Source organism: Taurulus bubalis (assembly GCF_910589615.1).
Source record: "Taurulus bubalis genome assembly, chromosome: 2".
In the NCBI taxonomy this organism is placed as follows: domain Eukaryota; kingdom Metazoa; phylum Chordata; class Actinopteri; order Perciformes; family Cottidae; genus Taurulus; species Taurulus bubalis.
Window position 1 is genome coordinate 29,186,796 of NC_136590.1, and position 27,261 is coordinate 29,214,056.

At 39.3% G+C, this 27,261-nt stretch overlaps 1 protein-coding gene across 1 annotated transcript; it reads left to right on the forward strand.

The window, feature by feature from the left end:
- Positions 1-27,261, forward strand: gabra6b (gamma-aminobutyric acid type A receptor subunit alpha6b; the record flags this gene model as incomplete). Its single annotated transcript, XM_079237541.1, has 9 exons — positions 1-45; positions 8,959-9,083; positions 9,553-9,620; positions 11,024-11,244; positions 11,789-11,871; positions 12,434-12,577; positions 12,907-13,059; positions 17,405-17,682; positions 27,001-27,261. The coding sequence occupies exons 1-9, from the start codon at positions 20-22 to the stop codon at positions 27,259-27,261; spliced, it is 1,359 nt and encodes a 452-aa protein (XP_079093667.1). The 5' UTR covers positions 1-19.

Here is a 27,261-nt window from a genome sequence, read left to right on the forward strand (position 1 = left end):
GCAAACAGATGGTGGAACCATGAGCGCTTCGTCAATCACAATACTGTAAGTAAAGAAAAAGTTGTTTTGCAACTCTGCAATGTCAGTGGAAGTTTCTTCACATCCCTTTGAAACTGGTACTGAGGCGAGCAAAGAAATATTTTGACCTGCTATGCTGTTCTTAATGCCTGATTTACTGTATTGTTTAACATTCCCAAAAGGGCTCTTGCTCTCATCTTTTCTCTCTCTATCTATGTCGTTCTGCATCTTTGCACTAAGAGGGAACATAATGGCTGCTTTTCTGAGCCCCTTGGTGAAACACCATGCATTTCCGCCAGTGCAATATTCAGGTTTTTGTGTGCTGATGAATAAAAAGGGATGTCCACGTTGTCTGAAGAAAGGCATTTGTGTTGTTTCATGTCAGTAGAAACGGTTTGTTTGCTGGATTCTTGGCAAGATGATGGGAAATGTCCATAAGTAGAGAGGAAGCTTGTTATCTTTGTCTGGCTGTGTGTGTGTGTGTGTGTGTGTGTGTGTGTGTGTGTGTGTGTGTGTGTGTAGGTGTGTGTGTGTGTGTGTGTGTGTGTGTGTGTGTGTGTGCGTGTGTGTGTGTGTGTGTGTGTGTGTGTGTGTGCATGCCTGGGGACTCTGTGCCTGAGTACATAGATAACACATCTCAGTCCATTCTCTGCCATGACATTGACTTTTATTTTTGCAATAAATAACCAACGGGATTAAAAAACAAATATTGGCACACAATGTCATACACTCAGTGTTTAGTTGGGCATTGCATTGGATGTCAAAATCTTTAGTTATTTACACACATATAGACGCACACACATGCACATGTTTTACGTTTTTCTTTCCAGTGTCTCTATTGTGACTCTGGAAATATTTTTGTCTCTAGTAATATAAATAAACAGACACACATACGACATAATTCTAATAACCTTCAAAGTCAAATTAATTCTAGAAAGATGGGTGGGATAATGTTCAATCTATTGTAGTTCTAAAAAAAAAGCTGGTTCATATTTATTATGATGTGAAGTTCTTCCATGTTAAATCGCGTGGCTATAATTCTATCTCTACCCACCACATGTCTCATTTGTGAATGTTTCTTCAATTCAATATTTCTAAAGCCTTTGTAAAACCTCGCTAAATATTGGCATATAATAAAGGCAATGCAATCAGCTTTAATTTGTTTACGAATTTCAGGCGTATCCTTCGTGAAGGTGGTAAGGGAGGAGAGCGGATTACTAAGCAGCGCTTAAAAAAACCTCTACAGCTTGTGGTCTTACTGTGGAGTTTGCACCTGGTCTGTTCTCAGCAGGTAACACCTCCCTTGGAATGACTGTCTGATATCCATCCAGCCCCACAAGGAGGAAGCGGCAGTATGCCAAAGCACATGGCCAAAAGATAGTAGCATCATTTCACCCACTTATTGTCATGGCTGTGTCTCTGACAGTGTTTTCATCACAGTGTGGCAACCCTGTCTCCTAAAAATTACGTTCCCCCAGAACTAATACGCATTCCCAATTACGTTTGATCAGAAACGTATCTCCTCCCTGATTATGTTTGTGTTTGACGTATTACACATACGTTTATAATCGTGTGTTTGTGTTATTGTTTTCTTGCTTTATTTAAGCATAGTTTAATTTTTAAACTCTGGGGAGAAAAAAGAAAAGAGGGGCGGGGTGAGGCCAGTGACCGGGAGACCGAGAGTCGACCGAGAGTCGACCGAGAGTCGGCCGCACCGGGAGCCGAAGACCGTTTGCCCGCCGTTGTTAGGCCGGTAACGGGCCGGTCTTCAGACTGCTTGCACTGGGGCTCGGTCTTCAGACTGCTTGGCCGCCGCCAATAAGCCGTCGGTAACAGCCTCCTTTGCGCCGGCTCTGGTCTTCTATGAGTCGGGTTGTTTGTGAATGCAGCCCAAAGTGTGTGATAAACTCCATCTAGTGCAGTAAACCACTGCGATCATCAGCAGACACTCGGATCTCTGTGGTCACATCAAGTGCAGAATCTGACGTGAAAAATATTCAAATGGACGGAAGGAGTCACGGGACCCAACATCCGGTTTTCAAAATACTAACTGATATGAATGTGTTCAGAACATTTCTGACCACACCCAAACATCTTAACTGTACTGGTCTTGTACAGAAATGTTGTAATATGTCAAACACAACATACTGGTACAGTTGTGTACTCTCGGGCTCCCGGCGCAGCCGGCCGTCACTGGCCTCACCCCGCCCCTCTTTTCTTTTTTCTTTTTTCACAGAGTTAAAAAATTAAAACATGCTTAAATAAAGCAAGAAAACAATAACACAAACACACGATTACAAACGTATTTCCATCACTCTTCACCTTAATTGGAGGCAAAATAGCCCATCAACACAGCTTTAAAATGCCCCTGGATGTATCCTGGACTGCAGGGCTTCTATGCAGGCCCTCGCACCACCAGAGGGCTGCTGTTGGCCAGGATCTCCACATGTCCCTGGCAAAATGGCATGGTGGTGGTTTCAACCTCTGAAGTGTAGATAAGCAGGACAAACAAAGTCTAGCAGCCAAACTGTATGCCTCATTACACTCCCTCTACCAGAAGAGGCGCCACCTGCTACGTCCTCAAGGTTGTGGTGCCCTTCCCCAGTTACAACCAAAACAGCAGACAGTTGGCTAATTCCTTGCCTACCTTCACCTTATCTCTCTCTCTCTCTCTTCATCTCTCTCTTTCTCTCTCTCGCTTGCTCAGTCTTTCACTCTGCTACTGACAGACGTTGCTTACCACTGCCAGAAGTGCTGACAGGAGTCCAGGGTGAGTGTCAGTTTCGGCCACAGATGGAACGAGTGGAAAGATGGAGGGAGCGGTGGAAGGAGCGAGCGATAGGAAGATTATTTTGAGGGCCTCTGCCAAAAGCCCCTCTTTTGGTGACTGAAGTGATGATTTAGTCGATGACGCAGGATGATAACACAGCAGTTGGCCACTCGATGGCCATTTCACCATCCCACCTGCAGATTACAAAGATCAAGGGCTACTGTGACACTGTGAGGCAGACACTCGATGCCATTCAAAGTTGCACTTTCAACATGCTATGTAGATAGTACACAGCTGAGACCTATTCTGAAACTATTTGCTGGACGTAAAAACACTGTGATATAAGTGTGTTTTTTTTGTCTAGAAATCCAACAAGCAGTTAAATGGTGCATTTGCAAGTGGTTATAGTTATGGAATCAAGGTTTTGGTTGAGATTTGTGTATTTAAAAGTGAACCAACCCCAACATGCTTTCAGGTGATATCCAGCTGTTCTGACCAGGTCAAATTGAATCGGATCAACTCAGTTTGAAGACACAGCTCTGCAGGGTTGGCAAAGTACCTCCCCTGCAGGCTCGCTGACTTTCACTTGACATTGACAAAATTATTTTTCCATAACTACAAGTGGTAACCATAGAGACTAAATACTAATGCTCTATTCTTACATCTGCGGATGGATGAATAACATATGTTGAATGTAACTTCATATGTTGAACTTAACTCACAGGATGTGTGCACATCATGGTGTATGTGTATGTGTCTGAGTGCACCTTTTGTTTCTCTTATTTGCTTTTAGGTTGAATTTCCGGGATCAGAGTCTATATTTGTTTGTGGACATCACTGACATCCAAAGGTGCTTTGTAAAGTAACTATAAAAAGGTTTGAATTACATTAGTAATTATTAGTTGCAGATGTTTTTATATTGACAGACTTTACCAGACATGTGGCTGTCTTGACTTTAGCGACGAGGAAGGGAAGAGACGCGATGAAGTCATTAATACATTTCTTTATTTGACAATAATTATGTTGTTTGTGAGTAATGGCCTTTATCTGGGCAAATCCTTGCTGCACAGTAATGCTGAGATTGTACTGAATGCTTGCACACATAGTTAACTACAAGCATTTGTAAGACATGCCTCAACATATATATATATATATATATATATATATATATATATATATATATATATATATATATATATATATATATATACACTGTATGTTTGTGTGTGTTGAAATAGGTTTAACTTCTTTGTGTTTTTCACTGGGGGCTGTTGGCCAAGTTTTACACTGCTGAAGTTTTCCTGCTTACAGGTCAGCTGAGGCAGTAAGAAAATAAGTTTCTTCAACAATTTCTTCGCAGATAAAATTGTTTTTTTGTTGTATATGCATTTGTAAGTCAAGTGGTATATGTTTAATTTCTATAGTTCTGTAATGTTTGGAGAAAAGATCCATTTTAATGCATAACATTTACATTTCAATAAAACTTACGAACCTTGAGACAATACTTTTTTTTAAATTAACTTTATGTGTGTTGTACTGCCTTTATTCCCTTTCTCTGTACTGCATGCTGTTGGCAGTTGTCCAGAGCAGCTCATTGTAAAGCTTTTGGCTGCAGTCAGGTGAAAGGTCAATCGAGGTAGTGAGGACATCTGTTTTCTCAAAATCAACATTTACTTACTATGATATGGTTTGGTTCCCATGGAAACTGCACTGGAATATTTTTTTTTCTATTTCCAGCAGTCAAATCCACTGGAGGTGGTGCAGCACATCATGTCTGAGGAGCAGAGATTTTAAAGAACGGCGGCTTGTGTACACTGTTGTGTGTGGCTATGGGGGAGAGAACAATCTTTTTCCCCGGCTGAGACCCAAAGTGTTCAAACCACTGAGTTCTAAGTAGGTCTTTAGCAATGAGTTTGTTGACGAAGAGGCACTTTGTGCTGCATGTTAATTCAACCACATTCATCAGAATCAGAACCATTTATTGCCAAGTAAGTTCACACATGCAAGGAATTTGTCCTGGCGAGACAAATACCATGCCCAATACATTACATCTAATGCCCAATACATTACATTGGGAATCTTCATCACCAATATCTTGTTCCTATAGCTTAAATCTTCCAATGTTCGCCCCCTACTTTCTACTTTCTACCGCTACCTAACCTTTCCCTTGAAAACATTCCTATACAACTATACAACTCTTATATACAACTCTTAGTTCAGCCGACTGAACCTCAACTCACACAAGTTAAGTAAGTTAATTCTAACTTTATCCAACCCTACACCCCACATTCAAGTTACTTTCAGAAGAATGAGCAGAAATTCCTCTCCTTTCTATTCCTGTAAAGACATTCCGTTCTAAATAGCCTGGAAGTACACACACACACACACACACACACACACACACACACACACACACACACACACACACACACACACACACACATTCTACCAAACACGCTGAGCTTCTTCTACTGTAAGTGGTTACCATAGATACCACATGGTGAGGCTCATGAAGTACAGTGGGTCCATCTCACGTGGGAGCTATTGTGTATTTTTAGAAGCGCTGTGGTGTGGCCAGGAATGAGTTTAGACAATGCGCTTTTTGGGGCGATAATAAGCAATGGAGTGCTGTCGTGGGTAAGAGGTACTGTGAGCCACATTCCACTTGTATGTTAGCAGTGATGTTTAATTATAGTTGTATGCAGCACTTCAGTGTAATACTAATAAGTTGCATGTTGGAACTGTCCGTGGTGCTGGAAGTAAAGTAAAGACATTCAGAATATGCAGATATTAAGCAAATACAATTTTTCTTTCTTCTGTTTCTTTCTTTCTTTCTTTGCCATCTGTTTCTGCAGCTCTTTTTTTTTTTACTCTTCCTCGTGTCATGCCTTTGTGTATGTCAGTCTCTGTCTCTCCACAGAAAAATTAGAATGACTAGCACTGAGCAAACAGCTTAACAACCCTTTTTTTTGTTCTGCCAACTGAGAGCTCCTCTTCCTTCAAAAGGTCAGCGAGTTTTGGAAAGTTTCTTGTAATAATCTGCTAGCTCTGCAGCAAGGCGAGTGTTACTGGGAATCAAATACAGAGTACATATCATGACATGTTTAATTAAATCCTATTTTGTTGAATAATGAACTAATTAACAAACTCCTACTGAAGGCTTTTTTTTTCTTCTTCTTCAAAACACGTTGGATTTCGAAGTATGTCCCCTTATCTTCCCAAAGTAATTGCACATCCTAAACTGACATAATTGAATTGCTACCCACCCTGGCATATGAGGTATATTGTTCTCAAGGAATGAAGCATACGTAATTACAATCCATCATAATCACTGCGCCTTTTTCATCTCAATTCAGACTAAAGTCAAATAATGGTTCGGTGATTATGTTTTGTGGAAATATTGTCCATAAGATGTAATGGCCTCCTATTATATAACATTGTCCCAATGACACAGACTTTAAAAAGTAATGACCAATTACAAAGAGGCATGAATTCAGCCAAATGGAATAGAGAATGAGGTGTAAGAAGATGTTGGCTATAGCAGGGTAATCAATACGACTGGTGAAAGGATTCACCTGAGCCTGCTGTTATCTCTATTGACTTTCAGTTAGTAGGTGAAGTGGTTGATTTAATGTCTGTTCTGCTGATAAAATGTCCACCTGCATTAATATCTGTGTTTTGTAATGATGTACATTTACACAGCTCCCAATGTATCCAGTCTAACCATCTGCTTCTCTGCTCTCTGAAGCACTTATGTTTGGCCGGGTGCCTGACGAAGCATTTGCTTCGAGACACGGTATCCAGGAACACAGTGATCCTGTCATGAAGACAGACATTACATTTGAATAGCTGTCTATAAGTCCGTCAGTCTTCCAGACATTCAGGAGATGCATCAAGCCACTCAGGACACCGTTCTATAAATGGGCCATTTATCCAGCCAGTCAGACCATCAACCACTATACTGACAGGACAAAGATGTATGCAAGAACACACATGTGAGTGCACATGCAGAATCCTGATTTTGGCCACATCAATCATCTCTAATCTAATCAATATTGTTTCATCAAGTTCTGAATTCAGTGATGTATTGTGATAATTATGTGTGAATACTGGATAGACTTTGTGACATGCCTAAAAAGCAGAGATTAATAAAGGCTGGGTGTGCCCAGTGCGTGATACGTGCCAGCCATAGAGGTGGATTAAGGAGTAATGGCTCTCACTCGGATCATGTGAGCGTGTACACTACACACACACGGGGCTCTACTTGCTTGTGATGTCAGAAGCCATTGCATAGCATGCTATGTAACACATCCGCAACAATTGGGGAGAGAATAAGTTCACTCTTGCCCTGGGTCATGCACAAGCTCGTCTAGTGCCAGCAAAGTGAATCAGGTCAGGAGCCGTTCATGGTTCGTGCGCTGTGGTTGGTCAGATGAGCTGACCTCATGATTGATAAGATCAAGTTGATCACAGCATTCGGGTCAGATTACTTTGTCTATATACAGTAAGTCATCAGAGAAACTGAAACATCAACTTGTTTGTAAATTATATAAGATTCCACTAAATGTGTAAGAATACTGCTGCTGCTTCTACTTGCTTGCTTCTGCTACCTCTGTGTCGATCATTCCCACTATTCCTACTATTATTCTACTAATACCACTACTTCTACGCCTCTCGTTGCTTCAACTCTTAGATTGTGGGTTGCAGTGGATCCTGAGAAAAAAACATCTAAAGTTGTTTGATTTCATCCTCCAGTACATCCAACAAGGTTACATATGTCCCTGAACAACACACCAGCATCAAGAAACTCCTCTAGTCTATATATCACGTGGGACATGTAAAGACTGCTTGAACATGCTGAACCTTCTTGTTTTACTAGTAAACTGTACCAGTACTCACCAGAGGTTTTAACTGATCCCCACTACGTCTAATCTTTGAGAGGTTTAACTTTGGATGTGCCTGATCTGAAAGTGATCAATTGTTTTCTGCATGTGATTTGAATCATATTTTAGATCATTATATAACTTGTGTTTTGAGTACAAAGAGACCAGAGTTGAAGGATTATGTTGCGTAATCAGTCTCAACATTTGAATGCTGTCAGAAGGATATCCTATATTTTTCTCTTTTACATGAATTATTGATAGCTATGATACCACTTATAATAAAAACGTAATGTGATAAAATAATGTATTCTTCCCACTTATAGGGAAACAATATAGTGAAGATATTTGCTGAAGTTGGAACATCAGAATTGTATTTTTATTTTTTATTTTTCTTATTTTGTTTTTTGTTTAAGGGTCATAGGTTAAGGTTATTAATGTGCAGTGCAAGTGTTCTTTCTATGGCCAAGCCATGTGGTTTTTTTCTCTCTCTCTCTCTCTCTCTTTCTCTCTCTTTCTCTCACACACACACACACACACACACACACACACACACACACACACACACACACACACACACACACACACACACACACACAGAGAGGGAAGGCGGTCGCACAATGATATAATTAAAAAATTATACTCAAAAGGTCACTGGTGTACTATCCATTGATATGATAGTATTTGTGCACTTCTCCCTCCAGTCTCTCTTTTTTTTCTCGCCATCGCTTCTCCTCAACCTCCTTAAGTAAATAGCCACAATAAGCGTCATGATCTCCATCAAACAGATACATATAAATATACACATTTCTCTCGAGACCGGAGTGTGTCTTGTAAAGTGTCTTGTTCGGTTCATGCTAATGCCCCCCTCGTCCTTCCTCTTCACTCTCTTACAAACTCTTCAGGTTTTTCTAACTGAGCGATTCTGAGGCGGGCGCAACCGCACTAGAGGGAAAGTCAAGTCGTGCTGGACTGGCGCGATATCCTCGCACGGTTCGCAACTAAAAGAAGACCTGACCCGCATTTAATCATGCATTTAAATTATGGAATATGCTGATTTTAAAAGTTGACCAGGGATTTCTAGTTGTGGGGTGCTTGCGAGGCATGGCTTTCCTTTTAACTTGCTTATTTCTGTCTTGGTGAGTATGACAACTCTTTTCTCTGCATGTTCTCCGACTTTTACGCACGGGAACCAAAGACCGTGGATTCATGTGCATTTGATAAGCTCTGTATTTTCAGCTGTTGAATCATCTGTTGGAATGAGATTTCATTCGTGCATATCTACTTTAGTTACAGTGTGAGCAGTGTTTGGGGAAATAAGCCCGGCGATACCAACATATATTTGGATAACATCACGCGCATATTGGATAGATTACTGGACGGCTATGACAACAGGCTGCGACCTGGATTTGGAGGTATGCTAATGACAGTAACATATTTATACGATATTGTCTGATATATTATTGGATCAGTGTGTCTTTTCTCAGGAGAGAAAGTTTTTCGCCAGTAGATGTGTGTGTGTGTGTGTGTGTGTGTGTGTGTGTGTGTGTGTGTGTGTGTGTGTGTGTGTGTGTGTGTGTGTGTGTGTGCGTGTGTGTGTGTGTGTGTGCCTCATTTTCATTCATCATCCATCCTGTAAAGGTTCAAGATTGGTTCATTTTATTTTACATACATATGACAACATTACAGCTAACAACTGGGTACTCAGTTTAAAATCAGCTCAAATCAATTGCATGTTGTTTTTTGTAAAACATTTTTTTTATAGACTATGCATTAAATATAGCTTTATTTGTCTCTGCTTTATACGTTGAAATACAAGTCAAATGTCTGTACCAAAGTTGTTTTTGTCTCTTATCAAATCAACTACTTATCCTCCTTCTGTAGGTCCAGTTACAGAGGTCAAAACTGACATCTTTGTCACCAGCTTTGGACCTGTTTCAGACGTTGAGATGGTAGGTGAACCACGCTGACCCCTGACACACAAAAAGAGGATGCACATGCTAATTCACTGGCCGCCGTACACATGCATGTGTTTCATCACTCGTTAACAAAGTCAGTGCAAATATGTGAATACAAATGAGAATATGTACAGTTTTCCCAGCAACTCTGTGCATATAGCATCTCGTCATGGCTCTCCCAGCCTTCATTATTCCAGCATTTGGGCAGGACGTCATTAGTGCAGCTTAGGGTTTTAATCTGGTTGACAATCCCTCCTCCCCCCCCCCCCCCCCCGAGATGTGGCTGATGTTGGGACGGGATAGGTTTGCTCTGTGTGTCATGAGATAGGCTGAGCGCTGTAGGTCTGTAGTACTCTACCCTGTTCAGGATTTAGCTTTCACTGCATCTAAAGCCCACTTGAACTGCCATGTGATAGGCTAGTTGCAGCTCTATAGGGTTGCATGCAAAATGATCTTCAGAGCAGCATGGCCACCCATTTGATCTAAAAGCATCCTAGACTGTATGTTGGCTGTAGATAGATTAAACTGTATTCATGTTCAATGATTGCATCATTAATCAATCAACTAATTTACTTGATTTTCATTAATGGCAGTCCATAGAGAAAATGAACATACATGTAGGCAAATTATGTTTCCGTGTCTTGGTATCTGTTTGAGTTGCATTGCGATAATTTAATTTGTATGATAAAGAAAACACATATATTTTGAGAAGATGACAGTATGTCTGTGTCCCACATATACTTGTATCTAAAACTCTCATATGAACTCCCATACAATGAACAACAATTGATTAATGTCTTGATTGTACAAAAATGTAATAAGCACATTTTTTAAATTAGTACTGGTAGCAATAGTAGAATAGTCCAGAAATAAAACAATTAAAATTTAAAATTATATATATATATATATATATATATATATATATATATATATATATTTATATATATATATATTTATATATATATATATATATATATATATATATATGTATATATATATGTATATATATATATATATATATATATATACATATATATACATATATATACGTATATATATGTATATATATATATGTATATATATACATATATATATATTTTTTCTAATTTTTAATTATATATTAATATAATAATATTATATATACATTTTTAATATATATATATATATATATATATATATATATATATATATATATATATATATATATATATAAACAAAGAAATATGTTGCCATCCAGCAAGTCCAAAAAAAACATGGCTCACAAACCCATCTGCCATTCTCTCCGGGGGTAGTGGAGATAGTAGTGGTAGAAGCAAATGCAGCACCAGCAGTGGGATTGGTAGTAGTAGCTGTGGTAGTAAATAAATCCTTAACCCACACTCGAAACTTCCATCCAGGAATACACCATGGACGTCTTCTTCCGTCAGACATGGATCGACGAGCGGCTGAAATTTGAGGGCCCCATCGAGATCCTGCGGCTCAACAACCTGATGGTCAGCAAGATCTGGACGCCGGACACGTTTTTCCGGAATGGCAAGAGGTCGATCTCTCACAACATGACCACCCCCAACAAGCTGTTCCGCATCATGCAGAACGGAACTATCCTCTACACCATGAGGTAACAGTGCTGGACGGTGAGCTCCAGACCCAGCCAAGACCGGAATAGAGCACAAGCCTGGAAAGCAAATCAAACAAACAAGCATCCAATAATATGCACAGACATGAAAAGAAACGAGGAGTGCCATTCCAAAAAACAAGATATGTGCCATCTGATATTGAAAACAGGCATAGAAAGCGCTTCAAACAAACATCACTTCAGCTTGGTTCCAATGTAGCATAAAAAAACAAAAAGTCTCTTTAAGTTACATATAGCACAAAAACAGATTTTGAAAATAATGAGATTATTTAAGTGGATCAACTTTACTTTAAACACTGACGGAATAGGTTCAAGATCTTTATTTAATCCACAGTGTTAACATGTGTTGTTATTTGCCTTTGCAGGAGGTTCAGTTAAATTATTCTCTTCTCTATACTTATGTTTACTCGTAGTCAGCCATTGTACTGTGTGGCACCACAATGACTGGTTTCAGTAATTGCTTAGCAGGCAACAGTTTATCAAATATGTATCAAACACTCTTTTCAACTCTTCTTTATCCTGACAGATTAACGATAAATGCAGAGTGTCCCATGCGTCTGATGAACTTCCCGATGGACGGCCATGCCTGCCCGCTCAAGTTTGGGAGTTGTGAGTTTGTTTTTGTTAAGCCTCACTGGTCTGACAGATGGTGTCACTCTCAAATGATTACTCTGTCACCGAGTAACTGTCCGTCTGAAAGTCAACGATTTGAGTTTGAAATGTCTCAGGCTACCTTTGGGGAACTGTAAAAATAAAACTATTCCAGTATTCCTTATTTGATACAACTAAGTGTTTAGAAGACCAGGCCAGCAAACATGTTTATGAAATGAAAAACTAAAAGTTATCTTCTCATTTTGCATCAGCAATAACATTAGCCATTTACCCCTGTAACCTTAAATTATGTTTTTAAATAATGTTTCAGATTGCTCTGCCGTTTCATTTGCAAGTTTGTATTTCCAGGTTGCATGTTTGCATGCTGATTCCTTTATTATATTATTTTACACATTTATTTTAGTTATTGCTATTTGATTTCTTATTTGTGAGAACGTAGATAATAAGGTCCTCTTTGAAAGCCAGAAATCCAACATATTTGTCCCTTTATAAAAAGAAAAAAAACAATCTTCAGATGATGGTTGTTAGTTTTCTCACGATTGTCATTCATCCTGTCCAGATGCTTACCCCATGAGTGAGATTGTGTACACTTGGAAGAAAGGTCCTCTGTCCTCTGTGGAGGTGCCACAGGAGTCGTCTAGTTTGCTGCAGTACGACCTCATCGGTCAGACGGTGTCAAGTGAGAGGCTAAAGTCCAACACAGGTGAGGAGACTTTCTTATAAATCTGCTCTGAATTGTGCTGCGGAATATGCAGTCTGTGTTCATATTTATGTCTAACCCTTCAGGTCACCATTTCACAGCTCTGTGCTTTTTTTAATGTGATGTGTGATATGTTCTGTAAGAGGTTTCTCTGGGATAAGATAGTATGTTGTATAATACATTACTATTATATATTATTATATATTATTTCAAACATGTATTCAAAAATATACAATCATGTTAAGGTAATCATTTAAACTGCTATGTGTGTCTATGAATTACTGATTTCCCACCAATATAAATACAAATGTCTTTGCTGTTTACTCTCTCAGGTGAATATGTCATCATGACAGTCCATTTCCACCTGCAAAGGAAAATGGGCTTCTTCCTGATCCAGACATATATTCCCTGTATTATGACCGTCATCCTGGCTCAAGTCTCTTTCTGGATTAATAAAGAATCAGTTCCAGCGAGGACGGTGTTTGGTAAGATTTATTTTAATTTTTTCATATGCTGCCAAATTTCCAGTTGAAGTTTCAAGCCTGTTTTAAAGGGAGAAGGGAAATCAATGCAGACTTGAATGGAAATGGAAGAAGGACACATGCTGCACATTGTTTTCCTGCTGTGATGGAACTTTTCTTTCATTTTAGCAGCCAAGATTACAATATAATGATTTGCAAATAACACATTTATTTTCTTATAGCTATCTCAGTTGTTATTTCACGAAAGAGGAGTATAATGTTTTGGAAAATGTAAATCACCTCAGTAGAACAGACATTTCTAAAGCTGTGCCTCTAACGGATCATCAATGTGCAATTATTGTAGCTCTGACGAGTCAGATGAGGTTTGTACTATGTTGCAAGAGTTTATATCGTTTAAACAAGTTTTAGTTTTTGTTATCACCTCTCAAAAAAAGTAAACTTTATTTTCTTTGAGTATCCATAACTCAAATGAAAATGTATAAACTCGCCACCCACTGCTCGACCCCAGTGTGAGCTTTAAGCACACCTACTTATTTACTGCGATCTGATTGGTTTGAACTGCACGGAGTGGTCCTAAAAATACAACCTTCCACGAGAGAGAACAAAGACAGACACAGTCATCAGAGTATGTTTTCACCTTTCTTCATTATCTCTATTCCTCTGTCTCTGTGGTGGAGCTGAATTAATTGGCAATAAATGTCCTTTTTGAAATTGGTCATGCAAGGGCAGTCAGAGTGAGGATGTTTACTTGGCCCTCTTCCGAGCACTCACAGGTTCTGCTTGGTTACATTACATTACGCTACAGTTGCCACCGAGCTCTAGCCTTGGGAGCAGAGAGGGTGAGAGACACTGAAGAGAGACAGAGAAAATTAGACTGAGAGGAATGAGAGACAAAAAGACGGAGACAAAGCCAGAGGAAAAACATGGGGAAAGTGTGTGAAATTCCCCTCCTATAATTCTTTTTCCCCTTACGTTCATTTTCAACAAGCTGAGTGGAGTTACATCGCTGGCCCTTGTAGATTATGGTTCTGTCTGTGCTTGTCTTGGGAAGCGAGCCAGCGCTTCAACAAGCCCGCGCTCTTCTGCAGGGAATTGATCCCAATCATTAGCGTTAGCATGAAAGTTGAGGCCCCGTGTGGAAAGCACATCTGTGGCAACTCGTTAACCTTTCTCGTCCTGCTGTTTTCTTTCGCCCAGTATTCAGTATCGGAGGGAAAAAAATAACAACTATTCCTTCTTTGGATTTGCTGTTGTTAAACAAATGAGCTTTGGGCGAACCAATTGGGAGCACTGGGTATTTTAGAAGATGTTGTATAGCAAAAATCAAATACCACATATTGGATATTCTTTCATAACAAGGCCAAACTTTATCTTCAAACTCTGATAAAGTATGGTTCTTGAATTTAAGCACCTTGCTTATGAGGTGTTAAAGTACTATGCTTCTCTGGTAAAAAAGCAACAGCAATCAAATTGCAACAAAGAAAAAGCTTTTATCTGATTAAGTTTAATTAATACTCTCGATGGTGCATGTGTGATTGAAGGTTGGAAACGAGGGAAAAGAGAAGACAAATTATCGTATGGATGTGATCCACCCTGGTAGAACATTAAGTCATCGTATGTTGTGCTTTGGATTGTCAACAACCTCTCTAAAAGCTGAAAGTCCCTTGAGCACAAGTCTCACAGACTTAATTGAGTGTGGCCTAATTTGTACCTTGCTTTTTGTCATGTAAAAGCACATAAATGCCCCAAGCATTTCATTTCTATCCTGTCTTTATACTTCATCCCCCTCCCTCCTACACTCTTTCTTCCTTTCTCTTTCTCTTGCCTTTCCCTCCTACCCTGACAGGCTTTTCTTTCCATGTCCGTCCTCCCCTTCGCAATCATTTAACTTGTGCTTGAGCTTAAGACAGCCGGCATTGACTGGCTTTCGGAGGAGTTTGTACTTTGAGAGATGTTAGCTTTCACTGCTCAAGTGTTGTGTAGAACATGCTTTTGATACATTATGGGGTGCATTAACTCCCCCATGGGTTCCTACGCTGCAAATGAAATGTACACGACTATAGTGCACATTTGCTAGAAGCACGGGCTGCAGTATCCAATGGCCCCATTCCCCTGCTTGCTTTGAAAGTGAATTAGAAAAGGACTTTGTTAATGGGCCATTAAAAAGAGTTGTTCAATGTCAGCATCTTTATCTGACTTAATAGGGTTAGAATCTGGGAAAGACAGGAGGAAAATCCCTTTCTAATGATCAAGAGCCATTTTTCAGGCAAAATTGCACTTCATATTTGTGTTGTTGTTGTGTTTTGATAGTTTGACACTTCAAAAGTGCCTCTATGATGCACCTGCCATAGACCTTTTGTGTTCATTTCAAACCATCATAAACCTGCAGTCTCAGATCTATACATTGTTTTTCTTAGTTGTATATACTGTGAGGGTGTGCTCAAAGGGATCTTTGCACTCCATGGCCAGACGTTGAGAGGAACCTTTGACAGACTTTAAAGAGAACACTCTTAATTCAGCTGAGAAAGATATCAAACACAACGTTGCTTATTACTCAATTGATACATACATTTTTTTTCTTTCTTTTCCACACTTCCATATTTCAGTCTGTTTATCCTTCCCTATCTGACCCATAGCTTCTATTGTGAGGTACTTATTAGCAGATAAACAAATATTAGCAAATGCTTTGTGGCTTGTGTCTGGTTCATCTTCCTGGATGGCTTTCTCGAGAATGTTTACAGATTTTAGGTTTAATATTGGCGCGCCAGTGCAAGGGCACGGGTTAGTCTGCTTATGGGCGGATTAGCTTCCGCTGAAGTGACTTTTTGGCAAAGCTTGCGAGGCAGAAATGCCACATGGCCTGACATTCTAGTAGTATGGCATCAAACAGAGTTGCTGCCATGTGTCAAAGATGTATCCTTGGGAAAATCAATTGTGTACTCATTACAATTAACTTTGAATTGTTTTGTTAAATCAAATTACATTTCATGCCAAACTCGTTATGCTTTTAATAGCTTGGGCGTTACACATGTGCTACTTTATGTTTTCATAATTTATTTACAGACAATATTGTTAAGAAACCAAAAAAAAATATTTCGACATCCTCCTGTCAAAAGCATAAATATGGGATTAATAAACTGCCTTCAGTTTCAATTAGATGTTTTGCAGTTTGCATGCATGTTTAAAAGTCTAATAAGGATCCGTCTTGATTTGAATACTATTGGACAATTTAAATCAACATAAAGCACTCAATCCAAAACTTCAGTTTTTATGTAATTAGGTTGTGCATGCCACGGCATTTAGACATGAGTAGACATAAAAACTCAAATTTAGCCCTTTTAGAGGAGGCACTAATTGGCATCTACACATACAAATTATATTTAAATCTCAGGGACCTGTGGATCTTGTGCATAACCAAGTCCACAGAAAATCACTTTATCATAGTGTTGATAGCTGTCAGACCTGTATGTCAATGCTTCATTATGGGACATGTCAAGACCTCACTCGGTGGCTTTGAATCATTCTGCAGCATTTTGCCCTCATAAATACTGAAATCACGAGGGATTCAACTGCTATCATGTTGGCAATGCTGATGTGATCACAGACGGTTTTTGACAGATGGTATATCTTAAGAGAATTAAAATGGCTTTTTCCAAAGAGATGCTGCAGTTTTGTTTGTCACTTAAATGATAAAAAAAACTTCCATGAGTAGACCTGATATGGTCTACTGATTTGATGAAAAGTCAAATGGCAGGCTGAATGGTAGCTGCTTACCATTAAGTTGATTTAAGTTGTTTATACCATAACAAGTGTTTTTGTGTCTGTTTGAATCAAGCTGATTGCAATAGTCTCTCATAATCAAGCTTTTATATGGTTGTGCATTGACAAACATGCAGGTGTAAACTAAAATGATGGTTCTGGCATACAGACATTCATCATTGTTCTTTAACTTTCCTTCTTAATTATGGGATCATTAATATTCAAAACACAGTGTGCAGTTCATGGTAAATAGCCCCTGTCGGTCCATGTATTAATAGAAAGAAAAGAAAGAAAAGCTTTTTCCATGTTCTTTAAAAAAAAATACAAAGCAAAGTGAACAGCCTGCAGGCTCTCAGTCCATATGTAGCTAAAATACATGAGACGGGGACCCGTCTTATCCTCTGACTCTCGGATAATCATATTTTTAAAATGCGTGAATATTTATTTTAGACACAAAGCTAACATACTGCCACAGTACACTATGCCAGTAACAACAAGAATAGACAAGCTTATCAACCCAAGGACCATATGATGATCAGATGTAAACGGAGCAGTGCACTCATAACCTCTGTCTACTCCCTGCATCCAGGTATCACCACTGTCTTGACCATGACAACACTCAGTATCAGCGCCCGCCACTCCCTCCCCAAAGTTTCTTACGCCACAGCCATGGATTGGTTCATCGCCGTTTGCTTCGCTTTCGTTTTCTCTGCCCTGATTGAGTTTGCGGCCGTCAACTACTTCTCCACCCTGCAGGCCAACAGGGAGCTGAGGAAAGCAGCAGCCATGAAGGCGGCGGCTCAGGAGGCAGCGGCTGCAGCTGCCTCGCCGACTGCAGCCACGGGGAACGACGGAGAGGTTTCCTCAGTAAGTATGCCCCACTGTTTCACACTTGTTGTGCTTACATGCATTCACAAATCAGCTCTGGCTCCAGTTCAAACCTGTGTAAACTCACTAAACTGTCACCTCAAAGAAAGGAAACCAGGTATTCAAATATATGTTACATACAGCCATGCTCCATTTAATTTGTTCATCAGTCAGATCGTTAGGTGGGATGGAACAATGCTACAAATACCAATACCAATACCAGTGCCTTTTGTTCTCTCCATTTTAAGATCTGTAAATGTGTTTCCATTCAATCCTCAAACATTTTTTAAGCAACCTTTTGAAGTGTTGCCAAAAAGAAATGTGAAATAGGCACATGTCCTTCAACTGTTTTGAAGCAAATAAACTAGGCTGCATTGTTTTGTCAGATCGCCTTGGCCGATCCACCAGAGAGAAACAGAGATATTCTTCAGGAACCGGTTTCAATTGGGCAGATTTTAATTGTTCTTTTATGTCAGCTGATATTGGCTATGTTTCATACGATATAAATATATTTCTGGTCATATGAGTTGAATGTCAGCTCAAAGATGATTCCATATTCCATTTAGCTCAGGTTTCTATCGAATTTTACCATTTACATAATACTATTCTAATGATACTTGAATAAAATACTATAATGGATATACTGTGTTGAACTAATTAAGATCATTATTGTATGTGTCACTTCCCGTCTCGTCTTATTAATGTGGTTTACATGCAGAGGTAGGATTACTTACTGGAGTTTCTGTGATAAATGATGATCAGTGCTGATGCTGCACTCACAGGAAAGGAAAAGGGCTTCACTTGGCCTCATTACATGCCTCTACATCTCTTCATCAAACCACTCCACTGGCTCCACCACAATTCTGTCTTTTTGCTCACAAATCTAAACTGAGCTGCTAAATAACGTAACTCTCCGCAGGGCTTTTAGCTACATTTGCTAAAAGTTTGTCGTTGAAATGTCAGTACTCGTTTTTTTGGTCGTGATAGTTGACTGCCAACACTTCTACGTACACATCAATGATGTAGCATTGCTCTTACATTAAAAGTCAGAAAGGGATGGTTTTAGTATCACAACAAAATGAGTTGATCACAGCAAATGACCAGAAAACATATATTTCTTCTCTAATGTGGATCGTTCATATCGAGCTGATGCAAACCTTCACTATATTTTGGTACATTTTTGGAAATTGTTATACTAGCAAAAAGCAGTTCCTATTTGCATTGTAATCATGCAGATTCCACCAACAATATGCTCATGACTTATTTGTCTGGTTGGACTGACTCATAACTCTGAGAAGTTGGGGCGGGATTTTTGTGGGAATGATTGTCATTTAGGTGCAAAGGGTTAACCCAAATGAGGGAGAATAATGTCAGTATAGCCTGCAGTACTGAAGTTGGATACTATTCTGGATTCATACATGTAATCCTTATGTCACTATCCTCTCTCTATATGTCTGGTTTTCACCGTTCCTTTTCATCTTTCTGGTTCTCAGTTGTTGTTGTCTCTCGCTAAACATGTCTCTATTTCGCCTCTTGCCTTTCTTGCTGTGTTTGTCTCTCCTTCTGTCTAAATCCATTCTCAGATCTTTGCCTTTTATATAACAATTTCAATGATCTGCTTTTTTCTTCCAATTCCAATTAGCTTCATTAGCACAACATGTAAACACAGCTGTGTGGCAAAGGCATATGAAATGAAAAGTGGATCGAGAAAAATAAAGCAATTATAAATATTATACGAACTGGTGAAGAGATATTAACAGTTAATCTTAAAGCAAATGATTAAACACTGTGCGCAAAGGCATGAATCAAGTGTGACTGTTAAATAACACATTAATGTCACATGCTCCATATGTGTTCATTGTATACACTGTACAGACATACTTTATATGTTGTTAGAGGGCAGGTGCGACGTATCATTGCTCTGTCTGGCCTTGCTGCAGGAGGTACCAAACAGAGCAACCAAAAATGAATGATTGGTGAAATTAATTTGTATCATTAAGCCGTGTTTTAAACTGTGAACTAGCTTTAACAAAACTATGATATTTATCTGTTGTGTTTTTATCTTATGGACACAAAAAACAATTGGTTTCCATGTGTCAGCGGTCCTCTGGTGGCTTTCATCATTTCATATCGCAACCTCTTGCAATCTCTGGTTCATTGTTGTTAACTCTCCGTTTTGTTCCGATTTTGCTTCCCTGCAGATGTGTATCATTTTATTTCAGTCATTCCACCATTCCACTTTGTTGAGAAATTGCTGCTGCGTGGTTTATTTTATTGTCTCCATTGTTGACTGCATACCTCCACATAGCAAATATTATTCAAGAGAGGAGTGTGAAATTGTGTTTAGCTCTGACTGATTTAGATGGTTTGTATTATTTTTACATCACGCATATATAATTTCTACTTGATGAAATTCACTCTACTTTCTTCAGATCTCGCTTATTCACTAATTTGCTTATTTGCAGTCACACATGCAGCATGTGCAATGTAAACAGTGCACACTGTACTGTGCTGTGTACAGCCTCTCTTTCATCATCTGCCCCATCCCAGACCAAGTCGTACTCTCGCTTACATCTAATCCATACATTCATCCCTCTTTACTTTCTTCCCCCTCAAACACACACACACACACACACACACAGACACACACAGACACACACACACACACACACACACACACACACACACACACACACACACACACACACACACACACACAGACAAAACTGCACTAACATGTAACATTATGATTCTTTTTGTGCCTCTTCTCTAGCCCCCTGCGGTGCTCTTTATTTGAACCCTCTATCCTTGACACTCTCTCTCTCTCTCTCTCTCTCTCTCTCTATGCGTGCACACATCTCTTGGCCATCCCTCTTTTGCCTTTTCCCTTCTCTTTTGGCCTGAATGTGCTGTCCACATATACACATTGAAACACCACAATCTCCACTTTATCCACGCTTGTCCTCACAGCCCCACACAAGAACGCATGTACGCACATAATCTGCGGCACACACTCAAACCCTCAAAGAGGCCTGTATATATGCACACACGTAATCTGCAGCAATGTGTGGCCCCTACATCCACACAATTCACTCATCACTCTATATGAGGCTTTATCCATCCATCCATCTACAGCATATCTATCATCAATCCATCCCTCTCCCAGACCTCTATTCTGCCCTGTAACTGTGATAACCACAGAGTGACACGAGGAGACAGCCAGTGGCTCTGTGAACGATGTTGTTGCAGATTATGTAAGAGCCATAGATTAAGGGAATATCCAGCAGATCACTGCAGGCTCACATGAAGGAAGGGAACCAGTGGAGTGGGGGCTGAGAAAGCTGGCCCAGTCCGTTTTTTGTGGCGCAAGATGGAGAGATGGATGTGAGGGACCAGTGGGGTTTGTTTTTGTGTTGCGTTTGTGTGTGTGAGAGAGAGAGAGAGAGAGAGAGAGAGTTACACTGAGTGAAAGAGAGAGTGGGTGGGATGCATCATGGAAAATGACTGCTTTCAACAAATATGTAGGAGGAAAGACTCTTTATTACACAGAGAAAAGGCACAAAAAAAACACAATGGTTTATCATTGGGTATAGAAATAGCCATCCAACAGTCACGCTACCTAACACTACCTGTTTTGACTGTCAGGTAAAGCCATCACAGGAAAGAACACCTCACAGCAACACGATAAATGTTTCATTTAATGAGTTAGATATAAGACTGTAAACACAAAGGGGAAGGGGGTGTTTATCCGCGTGTGCGTAAAGGGTGCTGCATGCGTTTTCTTTGGCTTGTGTGAGTAGGCGGTGCAGTATGTGGTGCAGGAAATGAACAGAAAATAAAATATTGGTGGGAAGAATACAGGAGAACAGAGAGAGAGAGAGAGAAATAATGGACCTTTATTTATAGACACATCCTGATTACATCGGGACAGGTTTGAGTTTCCAGCATTTGTCCTGGCGTTGCATTGTTCGGATAATGTGTCATATCATTTCATGCACTACATAAAGCTACATGTGGAGTTTTCTTGTTTGTCCCACAAACCGTTGTGTGTATCCTTGAGGCCTGCCACTATAACTGTACTGTAATCAATGGAATAGGTTGAAACCAACAGACTCCTTTATGTTAATTAGGCAATCTGTGTTGCATGGCTTGCATGCACTACTCATTTGCATTATTGACCTCTGCAATCAGCAGGAAAGGCTATTCGGTCAACCACCTGCTCATGCACGTTATCATGTGTCCCCCGCTCGTGTCTTAGTAGAGAGCAAGCGGGCATAACATGTGCTAATGCTCATGAAAAAGTGCTCCACAACAAGACTGGTGAACAGTGTAAAAACTATATATTATCTTTTGTCTTCATACAAGTTTAAGAATGTTATATTTATATGTTTGTTCGGATTATTACTGATACAATGTGGATAGGCTATATTCATAGTGTTGTTAGTAACCTCATCTCGAATCTCAGCACACATCCATTACTCTTACTTGGTAACGCATGGCCCGCTGTGAAAACATTAGGGGTATATCAAAATGTTCTTTTTTTTTTTACTTGTTATCCAGCAGGGGACTCAAAGGTATTTTCATGATTTCGCATGATGCCATAACCAACGTTTAAATCCAACATTCTTGCATGCACGTGGCCTGCCACAACGCGCTAGCAGGCTTAACATTTGTTCAGCAAAGCAAAGGAGTAGAGCGGTGTCTGCTGAAATGTTGGACTAAAATGTTATTTTTGCCCTGAATGCACTGTATGACTCTGAATATAGAGAAGGCTATATTACACAGTGAAATGTTTGACTTTTCCTCTAAGCTTTTTGTAAGGGATACCATATGACCGCAAATGGGGTTGTGCTATCACTTGGGGTTGTGCTATCACGATCACGTTTTAGAAGGCCTTAACGTTTTTTTATAGTTCCCTTTTGGGCAATTCACATAAAAAGCTTGTGGTTAATATTAGACCAGGGTTCAAATTGGAATAAATATTAACTTGTATAACTAAGAAGAAGAGCATGATTTGTCAGAATCAGAAGTCAGAAAAGTGTTTTAATGTTTTTTTTCTTCTTTTTTTTCTTGGATGTCAACAATCCTGTAGGTTTTCCACAGTTTGCGTTAAGAATGCAGTGTAATATTTAGAGGATGTTGTAAAAGGTGTATTTGTAACTAATGATCAGGTAATCTTTCCTTTTTCAGCTTTATTCCATATACTACTGCTTCAACTTGTTTGCTTGCAGTGCTTAATAATTAAGCAATAAGGTATGAGAGGCAGTACTGTGTCGTGCAATAATGTATTGTTCAAGGGAGTTGTTAGGCCCGACGCGCAGCAAACCCTTGAACTGTAAATTATTGTAGACACAGTACTGCCTCAAGTACCTTATTGCTTTTATAATACAGGTACCTGCGACTTTATAAATAGTAATAGTAAGCTCCCTTTCAGCACAAAATAGTTGTAGCCACCAAACGTTGTGTATCGCATTTCAGCAACAGAGAAAATAGTCCTGGGACGCACGGGACGCACATACGGGACTATAAAACGGACTGCGATTTACTGACCAGGCCGGTTGGAAGCAGGGTGGAGGATGACACGCAGCCACCGATGTAAAGAAGTGCTCTCGCTGCTTCTGTCCGTCTTTTCTCCGTCATTTTTCTCCTCCATGATGTTTAGAGAACTTGCCTTGCATCGGGAAATTACCAACGTAATTATCTCTCACTAGAAATTATCATGATTTTGTGGTCAAACCCTTTTCATTCCTCATCTCATTTTAGGGAGGAAGTGACGTGTGTGTTGTCGTTCGTTATGCTAGTAAGGGGATGCTAAGTGAGCTTGTTAGCTGTTCCATTTGAGCTAACGTTACTGTTAGCGAAGAGCCCCGTAGCAATACACCTGAAAGTTAAGGAAACCAACGTCTGCGGGTCGTTACTGCGGACGTTACAATATCAAAAGTTTACACAAACATGTTTGGTAACTGTCAAGCTTGAAATGACAACTATCGGTCGCGCAATTTAAATCTACCTGTTATTTTAAGTGCGCACTGATATGGAACGCTATAAATGTAAACAGGCTGTACAGTACTTTATGGCTGAATAAACTACACCTCATGACTCACTCTCAACCAATTAGAATGCTTGATTTGATCTACCCGTATTACAATTAATATCACGGCACAGAAACCCCAAATTCATGAAATAATCTTTGTATATTTTATTTTTAATCCCGACTGATCATGCTCATTTTTATTCTCTTTCTAAAACTAAACAATGGAGGTAGAGTAACATTGCTGATGTATTCAGGATACATACTGCTTACTACTTACTTCAAATACATTAATACATTTCCATACACATCTCCACCACTTATGTTCATCCATGTGTGTATACACACCCACTCAACACCCACTTGGATGAACCTCCATGCTCTTTCACCCATACCATAACGGTAATGCACAGTTAATGTAACCTTATTTCTCACACACACACACACACACACACACACACACACACACACACACACACACACACACACACACACACCTACACAAGCATAATGAAACACACTTGCATGTAGCTCCTTCCACCCACGCATATCAATACCCACACCCAAACAAACATCCATACATCCATCAGTCAGTGACCATCCTCCCTGAGTCAAAGTGGTTCTGTTGAAATCCTCAGCAGTGGATAAAGAGAAGAGGAGCTGATCCCTCTGGGATTTGACCAGGAAGAAGATACAAGCCTGTTGTCATTATCAAAAATAGCATATCGAATCAGCTGTGCATATGTACAGTACACCGCGCACACGGAATGCATAAAACATGTAGGGTCTTTGACAGCAATGGGATATATATATATATATATATATATATATATATATATATATATATATATATATATATATATATATATATATATATATAGAGAGAGAGAGAGAGAGAGAGAGAGAGAGAGAATATTTGAAGCTGCAGCCTGATGTTGACACCAGCGTTTTACAATAGAAAACAATAGACCTTCAAGACCAAATTCCTCCGAGGATAAATGTACAAATGGGCAGTTATTCAACAGCAGGAAGCATACCTAACTCACGCATAGGGCCATACATTGTAATTGAGGGATGAGTAAGCTTTGTGTCAGGATGACCAGCTGTTGGATCACCAGGCCCAGACCCACAGCCCCCCTTCACAGCCCCTCCCCGCTGTCTTGTTGCTAGGGTTTTACAAATCCCGATGTATTGTTTTTTATCCCTTCTTCCTCCCATAGACCTCTCACAGTGCCCTATTGCATGTTAAGTCCTGCTGGTGTCAACGGGGAAATGCTGATACATTTTTTGTCCTCTAGATTGTAGTCCCTTAAAGAAACCTTCTCACACTAATGAAGATAATTACATGTGGTTTTATTTTTCCTTCTGTCTCTTTGTCCCTTTGTACTTGTCAACTAGTGGTACTATACCTGAAAATAATGATATTGTGTTTTAAGGGTACAATGCATCATTATTACGTTTTATGGTTTCCCAAAGAAGATAGAATATGTTTTTAGTATAATATGTAGTTAAGGCAAGCGTCATACAACACCCTCTACCATAGACGTTCCGTTTTTTTCCTTCATTTAATGTTCCCATGGTTACATGGTTATACTCATGACATCAGACCTTGATACAGAATTGCAATGAGGATGACTGAATTTAATCAAATCAGCAGAGTGAATGTGCATGAAATGTACATCTCAAAATGGCTGTCTTAAAACGACTGAATATTATAGTCATACTACTACAACATAATTGAATCAGTAAATACATACTATTTTGTATTATGAATGTATTGGTGGGTTAAACCATTGCATTTGCAAATGGAATAAGCCCGACAGTTTAAAGCTGGTGAACTATATATGAAGTATATTTTCTCCACACTGTGGTAAACATTATTATTTTAATACATGGTTTACTTCAGAATCATACACCTATTTTGGTGAATAGTTCAGGGAAACTCCATAAGCACATGTGGTACTGAACTAGCATACACATACTGGTTGTTGTGTCTTTTTATAAATTGATTTGGACCCTAAGGTGCTTTTATGAGTCTAACCTTTCTCTCCATGGATGACAAAAAGGACAGAGCCTCCTCTGGTATACATAGTAAACATATGGGTTTAGCGAATATTGAGCTTCAGGTGGTTGTTTCTGCACCATGTGAAGAAGATCTCTATATGTCCTCTGTACTTCTCTGTAAAAAAGGTAATTTATAAGACTTGTTATGAATGTTTTTCGCTGTGAATGATTCACTGGAATTATACGTGCGAGAAAGTGAATGGGAAGAGGCCTGTGAGGTCTGTGAGCCTAAATACACTATAAACAGTCCTGCCACCATAAGGTTATATGAAAAGATGCTAAATATATGATTATTATGTTTTCTTTATTGAGATTTTTTTTAAATAAATGTTCCATAATGTACATCTCCATAATAACTATGGAGCTATGATAGGTCCCTTGCTACTGTATATCAATAACTTGTATTGTAACTGTACAATTTCTATGGCACTGACTTCGGGTTGATACAGTCATTTATAGAGTTTTCTTGGATTTCTTAAAAGAAATGACTTGCTCTCTTTCAGTGTCTCGCTCACTCTCTCCGACACAACAGGCAACACTGTGTTCCTTGACCCCATTTCCAAGATATATATATATATATATATATATATATATATATATATATATATATATATCCCTTTCGCTCTATACATGTACTGTAGCTGATTTACAAATATTGGAGCATGTGCTGGCATCACACTAGTTTACTGAAAGCTGATGAGGCATAGCAATAACCATGTGTCAATATAGTGGAAGTCTCTTTTGTTTAAGATGTTTGGTTTGCTTCCCATAACTGTATGAATCTTCATGGACCGGGTTGATTGAAATGCCATCAAAAGGAAAATACAATATTATTGATTTCCTTTGTTGGGCTTAATTATTTGTGGTACTCATTGGTATCCCAGACAGATTTGCAGACACACACATTTCCCACACGCACTGATCAACTAACAGCTGTGTAATTATGGCAATAACTTCAGGATACATTTTTATTGAACAACATTTTGTTTTTCTTCTGTAATATGTTAATATAAATCCACTATAACAAGTTGTCCCTTTAAACGCACAATCCGTTTGTACTACAGTATTAATATTTTAGCACCTAACATTTGATGATTTTATGACTCTGGAAACAGCACAGCACCCATTTAATTATTAATACCTTCATATTACATAATGCACTATTCTCTTTAATGTCAGTTTCTTCAAACCAATTATATACATTTTAATTTCCCTTCTCCAAGATGGATGCCAGCAGTGTGCTGAAGAAGAGGATGAATTCTGCCCTACTGTTTGACCGCCCTGCCAAAACATTTCCCAATCCACCCGTCAATGCCCAAGCCTTCCTGCAGCAGGGTTCAGCTGTGCCAGCCAACAACATTCTGACGGGCACCAGCATCATCGACAAATACTCCCGCATCCTCTTTCCACTGTCGTTCGGCGCCTTCAACCTGGTCTACTGGATCGTCTATCTCACCAAAGACACGATGGAGATGTCAAGGTGA